This window comes from Oratosquilla oratoria, chromosome 25 (assembly GCF_046742065.1).
Source record: "Oratosquilla oratoria isolate Oo_2021 chromosome 25, ASM4674206v1, whole genome shotgun sequence".
Lineage (NCBI taxonomy): Eukaryota > Metazoa > Arthropoda > Malacostraca > Stomatopoda > Squillidae > Oratosquilla > Oratosquilla oratoria.
This window is the reverse complement of record NC_134801.1, coordinates 3,702,714-3,718,104: the sequence shown is the minus strand read 5'-3', so window position 1 is coordinate 3,718,104 and position 15,391 is coordinate 3,702,714. Positions and strand designations below refer to the sequence as shown.

General features: G+C 41.7%; 1 protein-coding gene across 1 annotated transcript in view; it reads left to right on the top strand.

The window, feature by feature from the left end:
• Window positions 1-12,452, top strand: part of LOC143038977 (uncharacterized) — a 135,727-nt gene extending 123,275 nt beyond the window's left edge. Inside the window, exons 2-3 of the mRNA XM_076208822.1 lie at window positions 9,689-10,291; window positions 12,345-12,452. Of these exons, the coding sequence (XP_076064937.1) occupies window positions 9,953-10,291; window positions 12,345-12,452 (447 nt within the window). The 5' untranslated portion in view covers window positions 9,689-9,952. The remainder of the gene's footprint in view (window positions 1-9,688; window positions 10,292-12,344) is intronic.
• The last annotated feature ends 2,939 nt before the right edge of the window (window positions 12,453-15,391 follow it).

Here is a 15,391-nt window from a genome sequence, read left to right as displayed (position 1 = left end):
TCGGGTATCTTAGGTAGGGATGGGAGTATTAGTTGGGTAATGGGACCTAGGTCGTGGGTCAAGTTGAGAGTGCCTTGGTGATGGAGCTTGTTGGGGAGGAGCATTGAGTCCATCATGTAGATGTGGCAGGTGTCTGGTAGAGTGATGGAGCCGTTAATCTTATGATGGGTGGGTGGTTTGCGTAGGCATATGACTGACACTAAGGTTGGGTGGGGGAGATATATGAAGTGTTTATGTCCTACATGGGTGTGGTGAATTTGGGTGTTGTCTGAGAAGCGAAAGTCACACGTCTCGGAAAATTTTACTCCATGTGTTGTGAGTTCTGAGAGGCAAGGTTGGGATTTGGTTAGTTGGAAGTGGAAGGGGTAGGCTGGACAGATATGGAAGTTGGGACGTGCTATTTTGCACTTTGCCATGGTTTCTGGGGAGGTTCTGCTGATCCACTGACCGTCGGTTGATTTTAGGATAGTGGAGGTTGGTATGTTGAGGGTCATAGTGCGGTTTTGGTAAGGGTAGGGGAAGGGGTAAATTTCCCAAAGGGAGAATCTTTTGATGGGGTCCATCGGGATGTTAATTAATATGAATTGTTGAAAGATAGTTGATGCCAAGATGGGGTAATAGTGATGTATTTCATGTGGGGAGAAGAAGGGGGTAAGTTGCAATGTATTGTGGGCTTGTCGTAGTGTTTGACTAAGCTGGGTTGGGGTGATCATTTGGAAGTCGACTACACCTGCGTGGGCGTTCCAAATATCTCTAGAAGATTGTCCAGTTTTTTTCCAGTTCATTTAGGTGATGAAGGAAGAAGAGGGCAGTTTGGGAATTGGTAATCTGAGATAACTGGGAATTTGTGAAATGTGCAAGGTGATTGTATTTATCAATTACCGAATCGATTGAGTTAGCGAGGAGGTCTATGTTCTTTGAGTTTAGATTTATGAGTTTACCTTGTTGGTGTAGTACTCTTGTTATGTTCCCTATGTGTGAATGTACAGTTTGTAAGTCTTGTTCAGTAGCAGTTCCGAATAGAGATTTGGAGATAATGCCAAGAAAGTTGAATAACCCGCGTTTGGTTCTACTGGTCTTTGTGTTGTCATCGTCTGAGTCTGGGAGGTGGTATATTGTGTATTTGATTTTGTTTAACTTGTCGTGTAAAGCGTTGACGTTGTGGTATAGTGTCATTGAGATTTCATAGTTTTGATGAGTGTTGTTGGGTATTTGCCTGCCAATTAATTTTTCCATGTTTACGAGGTCTTTTTGTAATTTTGTAATGGGTTGTAGCAGACTGTCCGGAGAGATCCTGATTTGTACCATTATGGAATCCTCAACGCATGCGGCGGTGCCATGGTTGTTAATTACACCTCCCGGCAGTAACCTGGGAGTGGAGAGGGTGAGGTGGACGAGGAGGGGCAGCAGAATGAAGAGATGCATCTGTGGAGGAAGGTAATGTCTTAGTGACTGAGGATTTGTGTATCTGACTCTCGCTAAGGTTATATTGGTCGGAAGGAAGTGGAGAAGTTTCACTAGATATGCGGAAGGGAGTTCTTATTGGAAATGGGCCATTTTAACCTCCACTGATAGATACATGACGTCCTGCATCTTCAGGGGCGAGAGCTAGAGTGCATGTTTAGTTGCGTCGACGCAGGGTCATGGGATGGGACTTGCGCTTGGGTGAGTTATGTGTGAGTGCGGTAGGTGGGTTGTAGGTGGGAGGTGGGGTTGGGTCGAGGTTGAGTTTGACCTTTCTCAATTTCTCTCCATGTATGGTTACTGTTGTGTGATCGGAAGGATCTGTTAGTAGAAAAACATTGTTAGGAAGTGAGCTTGTGACTGTGAAGGGACCTAAGAACTTGGGTCTGAGTTTGTTAGTCCTGCTTGAATCTTTGACCATGACTGTGTCACCAAGCGCTATGTCAAGTGGAGTTGACCGTTTGTATTGTTTTGTCTTTGTCTTTTCTTGGGCTTCTTTGAGGTTTTCCCTGACTTGTTTGTAAATGGTTTGCATACCTTGTTTGATGCAGTGTGTGAGGTTATCTAGGTTGTATAAGGAGGGGGGTTGAAGATTTGGTAGGGTAGGCGCATTGGCTGGCCAAAAATGATCTCATGTGGGGACATCTTTGTTGCGGAATTGACTGTGCTGTTGATACTGGCTTGTACCTGTGGTAGCCAATCTTCCCAACTGTCCATGAAATCGCTGACCAAAGGTCTGAGGACTTCAAGCACTTTGCGAATGGTGCGCTCTGTAAGTCCATTCCCTTGTGGGTGGTAGGCAGTGGCGAAAGTTTGATCTACATTGTAAAGATGTGCTATTTCGCCCATTACCTGGTTTTTGAACTCTGACCCGTTGTCAGATAACATTCGTGTAGGAATGTTGTATCTGCAGAATATATTGTTAACTAAGGCTTTGGCTACCGTCTCTGCTGTTTTGTCTTGTAATGGGACTAGGATGGTGTATTTGGACAGATAATCGACTGCCGTGAGTACGTAATTGGAACCTTGATGGCTCGTTGGCATTTTCAGTAAGTCAATGCCAAGTGTTTCCCATGGTTCAGCAGGGAGTGGGATGTTTTTGATATGAAGTTGTTTTGGGTCAGGTCCTCTGAATTGGTTGCAAGTAACACATGAATCTATGTGTGTGGTTATATTTTTTTTCATATTTATCCAGTAATAGGAGTGCCTAGCAGTGTTTAGTGTCTTATCTCTGCCTGAGTGGCCTCCCATTGCACTGTCGTGCAATATGTGTAGGACCTTGGGGACTGTGCTCTGGGAACGACAGTTACCACTTTGTCGTTAGTGGTTCTCCTTATGACTCCGTCGACCAGCTTGAGTTCCTCTATAGGGACAGGTGGTCGGGACTGTAAGGGGGTTCTTGAAAGGAGGTGCTGTTTTATTTGAGACCATGTCGGGTCATTATCTGTCTCATCTCTGAGTTCTTGCATAGGAATGCATGTTGTTTGGGTTATAGGGGAGATGTGAGTTTGTCTGCTCAAGCAGTCAGCTACTATATTAGCTTTCCCAGCTAAGTATACGATCTTGGGATCGTAATCAAGGAGAGTTGCTTTCCATCTAGCAACTCTCCCATGTAAGTCTTTTGAGTTAAAGAGATAGACTAGGGGTTGGTGATCAGTGAATATGGTTATCTTGTAACCTAGGATAAGAAACTTAAAATGTTTCAGACCCCATATGAGGGCCAGGCCTTCTTTGAGTGTAGTTGAATAGTTACTTTCAGGCTTATTAAGTACTCTACTTGCGTAAGCTATGGGGTGCTCTTTGCCATTTGCATCCTTCTGTTGTAGGACTGCGCCTATTCCTTTAGAGGAGGCGTCGGTGTAAAGAAGGAATTCTTTCTTCATGTCAGGAAAGGTAAGGACAGGGGCTGTTGTAAGAGCATGTTTAAGGTTATTGAAACTTGTCTGTTCTTCTTCAGACCATTTGAAAGGCTCGCCTTTTCTTGTGAATTTGGTGAGAGGGGATGCAATTTCTGCAAATTTGTTTATAAAATGTCTGTAATAGGATGCTAGTCCTACGAAACTTCTAGTTTCATTTGCGTTTCTGGGGGTTGGGAAATTGTTTATTGTATCTATTTCATCTGTGGTGGTATGGATGCCTTGGCTATCTACCTTATGGCCTAGGAAGGTGAGTTCCGTCTGTAGGAATTTACACTTTCCTAGTTGGACTTTCAATCCTGTGTTTTTGAGTCTTTTTAGGACAATCTCTAGTGTGTGAAGGTGGTCAGTTTGTGTGGGACTATAGATTATGAGGTCGTCTAAGTAGACAAATAATGAGACTCCTATCATGTCGCTGAAAATGCGATTCATGAGTCTTTGCTGAGTGGAGGGGGCATTCTTAAGGCCAAAGGGCATACGTTCAAAATTAAAATGTCCCTTATCAGTGGAGAATGCAGTTACGGGTTTAGATTCATCAGAAGGCAGACTTAAGGTCAATAGTGGAAAATATCGTGTTCCCGTTACCGATGGTTTGTAAGACATCTTGCATGGCGGGGAGGGGGTGTGGGTCTGATTGAGTTAGGTTGTTGACTTTCCTAAAGTCCACAACAGGGCGCAAGGTTCCGTCTTTCTTAGGGATCAGGAAGAGAGGACTGTTCCAGGGACTGTCGGAATGAGAAATTACGCCTTGGTGTAACATCTCTTGTACACTGTTGTTGACTTGGGTTTTCCTACTGTGAGGTATGCGGTAAGCGGGGGTGTATGAGGGGGGGTGGGGTGTTGGGGGGGGATTTGGATGTGATGTTTGATTATATCACATTTGCCTAGGGGTTCACCTTCTAAGGCGATAGCTGATCTATTCCTTTGTAGGAGGTTCAGTAGCTTGTCATTCGTCTCTCCGTTTGCTGATGTTGTGATTTGGTTGGGGTGGATAGGGGTGAGGGTTTGTGGTGGTCTTACAGTGTTGATGTGTTGTGGGAGTGGTTCCTGGATTGGGGAATTATGGAGATGGACTGAACAAATGTTTGTGTTCTTCCTGATTTTGCGATGTTGATCGGAGAGATTTGTTAACATAGCTAGGGTGTGTTTATTTTCTGATATTATATTCCAGGAGGACTCCAAAGTTATGGTATTTATTGTTGACGTATCTGGGTCAATTATGACATCCTGGTGTTCTATTGCTCCGGGTATGTATAGTGGAACTATTATGAAATGTCTAGGGGGTATGATGACTGTGTTAGACATCAGTGCTGGGGGTGGTCGGAAGGAATAGCTGTTAGTGGGATTTGGAGTATTTAAGGAAGGTAGACATGAGATAGGTTGTGTGTCTGAGTCGGGTGTCTCAGGAACTGTTGACTCATTATTTACATCTCGGAAGGAGATTTTGTTGGTCTCAAAGTCTATCTTAGTTTTCCAGTCCCGCAAGGACTTTAATCCTATGATACCTTGTTGGTCGAGACTCCACTCATCAGCTATGTGGAAGGATGTGAAACCTACTTGGGAATTGTTCACTTCTATGTTTAGATCAATCATGTCGTGAAGTGAAATGGTGCTCCCTTCTATTAGGAGTCCTTCCATATTTGAAAATTGAATTTGGGGTGGGTCATTTAATGCTTCATAGAGTGCTCTGGGGATGATGTTCAGGTTTGTTCCTGTATCAACCATCATGTCAACTGTGAGTTGATCTAGGGTCACCTTTAGGGTGATATAGTTGTGTTGTGTGTGAGACATTCCTATGGTGGTTTGGTGCGTGAGGCTGGTACACGTTCCCCCAATCGGTGTTGAGTTGTGCGTGTTGTGTGGGAGGGAGCTGTTTGTCGAGGGACGGTGAGTGGTTTGTTGGTTCTCTGGTGAGGTTGTGGTTGTGATTTCTGTTGAGAACACTTCGTTGGAGTGAGTTGTGGTTTTGTGTAGGTTGCAGTATTTGCCTGAATGTGGTGGTTTAGATATGTCGGGAGGTCTGGAGGGGGGTGGAACTTGTTTGGTATGATGTTGCACTTTGCATTGTGCATCTGTGTGGGAGGTAGTACCATGAACTGAGCAAGGGATGGCGCGGTGTTGTACCTGCGGGTATTGTTGTTGCTGTGTTCGACACTGGGCGTCGGTGTGGGAAGTGGTTCCATGAACTGAGCAAGGGACAGGGTGGTGTGGTGCCTGTGTTTGCATTTGTTGTTTCTGTATGCAGTCTCTAGTATTGTGACTTGTTGACAAATGGTAGGAACACCAGTTAGAATGTTGTGCTGGATTGGTGGGAGGGGGCTGCTGTGACTGAAGGCTATTTAGTTTAGGGAGATAGTGGTGGGTGGAGAGGGGGACATTGCAAGCGTTGGTGATATCTAGGATGTAGGTATAAGCTAATGGATTTCTAGTGTTTAATTCCCTTTTTGAGGCCTCTTTTAAACACTTTGGTGGGAGTTGAGAAAGATAAAAACCTATCTCAAAGAATGTGATTAGGTTTTCCAAGGTCATTACCTTTCGTCCAGTATAGTCAGTGTATACCCAAGGGCTAACTTCTTTAATTTTGTTAGCAACAAAATCTTTTATATTTGTATGTGTTTGAACTCTAGTGTTATTTAGGAAGGTGAGTAGGAAATTAATGTTGTTTTCTTGTTTGTTCTGAAAGACATTTAACAGGTGATATTTATAGTCATGATATGTGATTCCACTCGCGACTAAGCTGTCTAGCATTCGTGCTCTCGATCGGTGGTCATCCGATGCTTCTATTTACTGACGGCATAGGTTTATTTTGTCTATGTCAGAGTAATGTTGGTTCTTTGAAAAGAAAAGGTCACATGCTGTCAGAAAGTCAGTAATGGATAGGCCGCTAGCTTGGGAGAAGGTTGGAATTTCGGTTAGAGGGGTAATGGTTTGGTAGTTGTTAATTATATTGTAGGTTGAGGGTGTGGGTATGGATAATGTGGTGGGTTTGGGGTAAGGTTTGGCGGTGGTTGGTGGTATGGTGTGGAGGTGGGTTGACCAGATGGGAAGTTGGGAGAATGAAAGGGAAGGTTTTGGTAGGAATGGGTTGTGTGATTGAGGGGTTGGTGTTGTGGGTGAACGTGAAGGGGGTTTAGGGGTGTCGGGATATGGGGGTTGGATTGTTGAGGGTTTAGTTGAGGAATAGCTTGAGCATTTGGTGTGGAGGGAGGAATGGGGTTGGAGGGGTGTTGTATTTGGGAGCCCTGTGAGGGCTCATTGTAAAAGGGTAAGATATCCTGATAATCCTCGTGAAATGTTGGATTATCTGCCTTAGGCGCGGCGTGGTCAGAGTTATGTGTGGGCTTTTCTTCTCGAGATTTAGAGAGAATGCCGTCTACCATTTTTTTGACTTTGGCTCTCGTTCCTGTAGCCATGTTAGTGGTTAACTAGAGATGTATGTATGACTTAACAGATATAGAAAGTAGTTAGGTGAGATAGGAGGTCTAAGTTGAAATAGTTAAATTAGAAATATTTGGTATACATTATATAAGGGGTAGTATGTTATGGTTAGATAAGAGGGGGGTATAGGGTTTCAATGGGTATACAATGGTATAATTGCAAAAAAAATGTAATATATATAGTTAAAAAAATATATAAGTTATTGTAAAAGGTAAAAAGATATACAATATAAATGGGCATATATGATATTGGGAAGAAAAAGGTAATATTTGATATTGGCAAAAAAAATAATGTGATTATACAGGTTATTGTAAAAGTTGAAAATATATTATTCTAAATAATAAATTGGGAAGGTACAAGATAGAAGTATGCAAAAATGTTTTTAACTTACTTATGTAACTTAATTATGTAACTTAGTTTTGTAAAATGATATTTTTGTTTGAATTATTAAATCACTAGAGACTGAATTATTAATCAAAGAAGGAAAAAATGGAGTTTAGCTATCGTTAATTATTGGTGATATGGAGGTTAAAGTGAATCTTACACGATTGTCTATATAATGAACATTAGAGTACCTTGATAGGTATGATTGGGTTTAGGTATATATATCGACGTATGGGCAGGTCCGTCAGGTGTGGCTGTGGCGGCCCGTAGACTTGTTTGTCCTTACGTACGAAGATCTTGGGAAGGGCTCCTTGGTAGAAGGGTAGTGGGTAGTTATAAGAGATCAGCGGTGTGTGCAATTACCTCTAGGTGAGGAAGCTTGCGGGGGTGTGCCTCATTGACGTTCTCGTAAAAAGGGAGAGAAGGCAGTATCAGGGGGGTTGGTTTTGATTGGTTATTGGTGGATTATCAATATTATCAAGTATTGTAAGGGGTTGATATATTATTTACCTTGTTTAGAAGTGGTTAGATAATTTGGAGTCGGTGATGATGACGTACGTATAGTGCACTGTAGAGAGAGTAGGCTCTTGGAGGGCAGTCAGAACTTGTTTGTTGGTAGCTCACTGCCACCAGGTGGTTTGAAATCTAAATTTCACCACCGAATCGAAGACTGTGATGGTTTGGGTTGGTATCGACGTCTCGATGGGAGCGGTTGGTGGAGGATGGTGTAGAGGGGTGCGTGTGTGTGACGAGATCTTTGCGGTGAGGAGGCCTTGATATCCTTTCTTCTGGTAGGCGTGGCGTGAATGGCTGACGATTTTATTCAGTTTTCTTCTCTTGAGACGTGGGAGCGAACACCGCTGCCGCCATTTAATGTATTCCTAACTGGCGTTGAGTAAATACATAACACAGAACTTAAGGCGGCGATACCAAACTCGTTGTTACTTCTTTTCCTTTATTGGTTCACAGTTTCTTCTATGGTTCTACACAATGTCAATCACTTCCTGGTTTTATACTACAATGCACTATTTTATGTCTCTGTACGTATCATCGGACCGACTGCCTGCTCTCTGGTGCATCTACCTTTTTGTTCAACGGAAGTGCTGACACAGCAAAAATAGGAGGCGCCAGCAAACGTATTTATATGGGTTTTACTGGGAATGTTTTTTGGTTTCCCGCAAATAAGCTATCATGTTCTTAATTACTAGTTATATGTTGTTTACAGTATATAATATTTCCAGGGGGGAAGGGTTCCTTATTTATTGGTTGTCGTGTGTTTTGTGAGTTAGAGGTTGACTGCACTTATGAGTGTGTTCGTGTGTGTGTGTATCGGTTGCTTGTGGTGGTGTTGGTGACACATGCAGGAAGTGCTTGGTCGGCAGCTGCCCAGTCAGCGAGAGTGGTGCCTGACAGTCGGCGGACAGTGAGTGAGTGAGGGAGTAAGTGGGGTGAGTGAGTGAGTGAGTGATATTACTCATCATGTATATGGTGGCGTATACAGTGTGTGTGTGTGTGTGTGTGTGTGTGTGTGTGTGTGTGTGTGTGTGTGTGTGTGTGTGTGTGTGTGTGTGTGTGTGTGTGTGTGTGTGTGTGTGTGTGTGTGTGTGTGTGTGTGTGTGTGTAAAGTGGAGAACAGGCATAATTTGTCAGACTCATAATTAGAACTTTTACATGGATGTATCAGATCATTTTCCCTCGTGTGTTGCTTGGTTTTTAATTAGTGTATGTCATTTATTATGGTTTCTTTTGCAGCTATATATGTTTTGCGTTTTGGTCTTAACATTTCATTCATTGTCTCTTGTTAAGTAAAAGCTTGTTATGAAGCAAGTGATTATTTACTTAACCTATTCTAAAATCATGTTCAATTCTACTTCACTGATATATGTGCATATTACTAATACTATACATTTCTTTTCAGATAATTTTGGAAATCGTCCCACCACCACAAGTCTGCCATTTGAACAAGAATTAACCTCAGTGTCATCACTTAATGTCGTCACAGCATGATCTTCTTAACACTGACTAGCTAAGAACATGTGACGCTGTGTTCGTTTAGCTCCTCGCCACACGGTGGTTGAACACTATTTATTATTACAGTTACTTTCAGAGACGATTTCATTGTACCTGTATTATAGAAATTATAGAGAAAGTGCAGCGCCTATATACTGAAATCTGGACAAATTCTTTAACCCTTGTGATTAGAAACATGAGCAGAATAATAAGCAAATTTAGTTATTACAGTTTTCAAACAGCCCCACCGTACAGAAGGCTGCATTCAAATTGACGCATTTATTTAACTTCCAGTCAGGTGTCTTGAGCACTGTGGTATTGTAGGTTCTTTATGAAAAAAATATACTACAATTAAAGCGCTTACAGTATTTGTATAGATAATCATTTATTAATTTTGCGATATTGAAATAACGTAAATCGAGAAGCACATAGCTTTAAGTAGTTCTTAATGTGTTTGTATGATTTGTGAATTTTAGGAAAATGTCAAGGAGAATGACGTCTTGGGTCAGTTAATGTGAAATATATCGTTAAAGTATTTAAGAAAACCAGAAGAAAAAAGTGGTGGCCAGTGAAGTGATGATAAAATGTGAATATATGAATAAATAGATAAAAATAAAAAAAATTATGATAACCTTAATTTAGAAAAAAAAAATTATATTCTGGTGATAGGCACATAACACCTAGATACGAGCCAAAATTAATAGCGAAAATATTTCGGTGAACTCTCAACTGGATAAAAAATGGCTGGCGGAAGCGGAATGGGCAGTGGTGCTGGCAGTGGACAAGGCACCGGCACTGGCACTGGTGCAGGTAGCGGAGCCGGTAATGGTACTGGAACTGGTGGCATGGGCCGCAGTAGTGGGGCGGGGGCTACCAACGCCGCAAATAGTCACGGTGGCCGGCACCACACGTCCGCGAGGGCTGCCAACACAGTACAGTGTGGGCCACATGAGTACCGCCTTGGAATCTACGGCTGGAGAAAAAGATGCTTGTACGCCCTCGTCCTCCTCCTCCTTGTTATGGTTATCCTCAACCTCGCTCTCACCCTCTTCATACTCAGGGTGCTCGACTTTACCACGGTGAGTGACCTAACCTCAACATATTTTTATATTCTTATATAATTTTTAAGAAGAGTATCTGGCACCTGATGTCATCCTGGGTTCACAATGTCTGATAACATATAAAATGCACTTCTCATCCATTATCATAAGAATATAATAACATAAGAACGCAAGAGACTGCAAGAGACTGCAAGAGACCATAAGACCTGCACTAAGTAATTCCATGTCCATTACCACCTGTCATCCCAATCCATAAAGATGTCTAACCATTTCTTAAAACAACTGATAGTTTCAGCTTTCACTACATGGTTACTAAGTTTATTCCATTCGTTGACTACCGTACTAGTAAGCTAGTTCTTGCCTATTTCAACATATATATATATATATATATATATATATATATATATATATATATATTTAAGTAACCACTAGGAAAATGGAAACTTGGTATCCGAACGTTTTCCTGTATTTAAGGCATCTTCAAATGTACAATATAAACAAGCGAAATAAGGACTTTATATACAGTACATACAAAATATAAAAAGTATAGTAATAATAATAAATGTATCCAAGTTGTACAATCCCAAATTCATATTCATGTTGTTTTCAAAGCTATTCTCACTATAGCATGATTCAATAATATTCCTCTTCATAATGTTTTTATTTAAGATATCTTTTCAGCTTTATTCCATTAAAAAATTATAAACCCATACTGTTCCTCACCTATTACTCCCTCTGTTCCTCTCTTAATCCTCTCAATTAAAAAGCTCCCATAAGCCCTCACAACTACACTTAATAACCTGATACCTCTACCATCATATCATAAATACCTACAGCAACATACCCCATAACCAAGAAATTCAACGAGATTCTTATTCCATGTATCTCTTGTATCTTATCTTGTATCTTCCATGTATCTCAGCGTCCCATTTTCTAGAAATCCTGCGAGATTCCCCAACTAAAGAGGATGCTATCATTGCTTTGTTGGACGTGGAGAATCTATTCACAAATGTTAATGTGGACCGTACCATCGATTTCATTCTAAAAAGCGTGTACCACTCCGACGACACCACACCTCTCAACATCCCCGAGAGAAGCTTGAAGTTATTACTGGAATGATGCACTAAAGAAGCTCCCTTTACCTGCCCTAATTAAAGAATGTACAGGCAAACCGACGGTTTGCCTGTACATTAAGACAGAGTATCATTAAGAGCTCCGAGCAGAGGCCAATCCCTCCCTTTACTGTCGTTATGTGGACGATATATTCATAAGAGTAAGAAATCAAAATGAACTCCAAAACTTGAAGAACATCTTCATCAGAGCCTCTGGTCTGACCTTCACCTTCGAAGAAGCCAACAACGGACGCCTCCATTTCATTGACGTCCTCGTCACAGCACAACAGAAAGGTTTCCTAACAATAGTTTACACAAAATCGACGAACTCTACCTGAATGGAAGAAGCGAGTGTTCCTCCCGTTACTTACACTCCACCATCGACGCATATGTCAGGAGGGCCCTTTCACACTGCTCCACCTGGAAAAATACACTCCAGGAACCGGGGCGACTTACTCGGGTCATTGTTTACAACGGATACGCAAACTCTGAAGTAACACGCATTACAAAAAAGATCCTAGACAAATGATACGCAAAAGAAGATAATCCGACATCTAACAACAGAAACTCCATTAAGTTATACTACAAGAATCACATATCCACTGAACACAAAACAGATGAAAAGATACTTAAAGAAACCATAAACAAAAGCATACAGACATAAGACAAAAAAAAAAAAAATCATCATTTACTACAACGCCAAGAAAATAGCTCAATTGATTACACTGATATACAGAAGAAGAAAAAAATCTTGCATGGAATTTTAAAACAGTTTTAGACTAATTTGACGGTGCTGAATTCAAATCTGATCACTGATTTTCTCTATCACATCACGTTTTTGCGCTATTGGTATATACCTTATTTTTATGAATTCCAAGAAAAAATTATCCTTCTCTTTAGTAGTGAAGCAAAAAGGCCGGATAATATGGCTTATTTTGGTAAATTTACTTTTCATTTAGCCATCTGATGAAGATTGCGACAAACCAATTCTGTCAGCAAGGAGGGTACACAAAATACCTGTTTTCTGTGTTACTGGGACAGTAGAGCTACAGAAGAGCATTGGGTGAAAAAGGAATGGCATCAGCGACAGAGTTTGGCATCTGGCGATAAGAATGTCATCAATGATCCTCTAGTGGATAGGAAGAACATTGTCTTTCCTCCCTTGCACATAAAACTCGGATTAATGAAACAGTTCGTCAAAGCTTTAGATCACAGTGGAGAATGCTTCAGCTATATATGTTCAACTTTTCCTGGTCTTAGCGAAGAGAAGAAAAAGGCTGGAATATTTCATGAACCTCAAATAAGAATACTTATGAGAGATCCAAATTTTATCATATCAATGAGTGAGAAAGCAGGAAGAGTTTGGAATGCCTTTTGTAGTGTGGAGCAGAATTTTCTTGGGAATAAGAAACCAGATAACTATGAAGAGATTGTGGAAGAGCTACTAATGAGCCTCCGAGATCTTGGATGTAGAATGAGTATCAAGATTCACTATTTGCACAGCCATTTGGACAACTTTCCGGAGAACCTTGGGCATGTGAGCGAGGAACAAAGGGAGCGGTTTCAGCAGGACATTTAATTGATGGAAGAACGGTGTCAAGGACCTTGGGACTCACATATGATGGCGGATTATTGCTGGAGCTTGATGAGAGACAACCCAGAAGCTGTACATCAGAGATCGGCCAAGAAAAGAAAATTCAAATAACTGTTATTTGCTACTGATCTGTGCATCACTTATATGTATTTTTATATTTTCTACTTTAATTCTGTCACTATATTGGATTTGCTGTACATAAACTTTGTAATATTTGTTTTTATTTGATTAAAAATACGAAATTTAGTACAAAAAGTCACTTGTTTTTGTCATTAAACCCTCGATATATAGGCTGATGAGTCATTTTCAACAAAACAATGAAAAATGGTACATCTCAAAATCCTGATGTGATAGACTAAAACTGAGTTCAGATTCGTGATCAGCAGCCCAAATTTAGTTAGAATTTGTTTTAAAACCTTTTGCCAGAAAAATCGTATTGACCAGTGTTATCAGTAACCAACTCACCATCACAAAAACACCATTAAGGTGTCAATTAAGGTGTCAATCATTACAAATGCAAAAGTGAGGAGTGTGGACCTCACACCTACATTGGTATGACAACAACAAAACTAACACGACACTTAACACGTCATCTATCCAACGGGTCAATGAAGTCACACTACACCACCTCACACACCCAAACATTAACAAGAAAAGACCTAGACAACAGCACAACAACCATAGTCAGAGAATCAGACCCCCCCCCAGGCTGCTAGACGCCATATTCGTTCAAAGCAACTGTCCTAGTATCAACATCCAGGTCGCAGACCTTCAAGCCTTGCCTTCAATAAAGAGACTGAGCCCAGACAGATCAACTACAAACACTAGGAGAGGTCTCCCAGACCTGTAACCCGTATCCCTATTGGTCCATGGAAGCTAATAAGAAGAGTCCACTTCACACAGGAATACCAATAATCCCAACTCGGAGTATAAATAAGACCATCACAAACCCTTGCACATCAGATCAGGGCTTCCAGGTTTGAAGCTTCCACCTATGGCAATCGCTCACGTTCCCCAATCCTAAGTCCTCGTTCCTTCTCGTCAGAGACAGTAAAAAAAAAAAAAAAATATCTGGGCTCCCTCCCCGTGTGGTCATATCACGAGCCAGTTCGACTAGTAGGCCTAAATTGAATCTGACTAAGCTCACTAAGGAGATGCTGCGAGAAGTAATCCCTTTCAATAGCACTACCGATGGCAAGGTCCAGTCCAATGGTACTGCATCCTCCCCAGATTGCAAAGTACATACCATCCAAGCCCCTAAGGCTAACTAAGTTTCCTTTCAACCCCCCCCCTCCCAACAAGTAAAACACACTGAAGCCAACTATTCCTACGGATAGACTGGGTTTATGTGTGTTTACCAGAACGTCCGAAGAAGGACTCCACAAAGGACCAGCATCTTATTAGAGATTGCCAGACACGGCCTTGAAGTCATTTGCTTGAATTCGATGGGTGATCCAGCCCCCGACTCTCTACTCAAGATCCAAGGTTTCAACACATGGAGCCGGGGTCTTGCTTTGCACTCGGGCATCTATATTCTAGCTAGGATGTCCCTTCAGGCAACCATATTTGATCCCTTTCACTATGAGCAGATGCTCGCGATCAAGTTGAGCGCCAATCGCGTCCCATCCTCCTGTGTACCATCTACCGCCCTTCCCGCACCCTCTTCCTCCCCTTTATTGATATTGCCAAGGTAATAACATAAAAAGTTCCAAAATTCTTCATTGGCGACTCCAACTGTAGGCATGCTGACCTGGGCCCCGGCATGCACATCAGCACCCCAGTGAGTCGACAACTGCACTCTCTTACTGTACTTCACCGGCTGGAGTTCCTAGGTCCGGACTTTTCCACATTCATAGGCCAAGGAATGTAGGGTAAGTCTGTCTTGGTGTTCTCTAACAGCCGTGCCTTCTTGTTAACAGCTTTGACTGATCGTGACCAGACGTGCCGCAATGTGCTGGGTCCTGTCCAAGTACCACAGATATGAATCCGTCTGTATCCGGCGGAAACTGAGAAAATGTAGTAGTTTCTCAGTAGACGTGCTAAGGCTGGCCGGGTTCAGTCTTTGCTGGTTATAATTTTACTTTTATTCATATCGGTATACATATTCATATGCATATTTTATATATATTCACATCTCAACCGAATATATATACTTTTACCTGTTCTCCTTTCACCGGCAAAATGGCTGCATTACTAAAAGAAGTCTGTTTTGTCGGCCAGAACCAGGATATGCCTCGCCCTTTATATATCCCGTTGAATGTACACCTGGATAGATGCAACAGCTTTCCATGAGTAGTGTGCACACACAAGCATATCGCAAACAAAAATACGACTACGAAAATTTTTGGTACATGCGCGAATTTTAGGAAAATTTTCAAAAGAATCTCTATGATGGTGGCAACACTCATACAA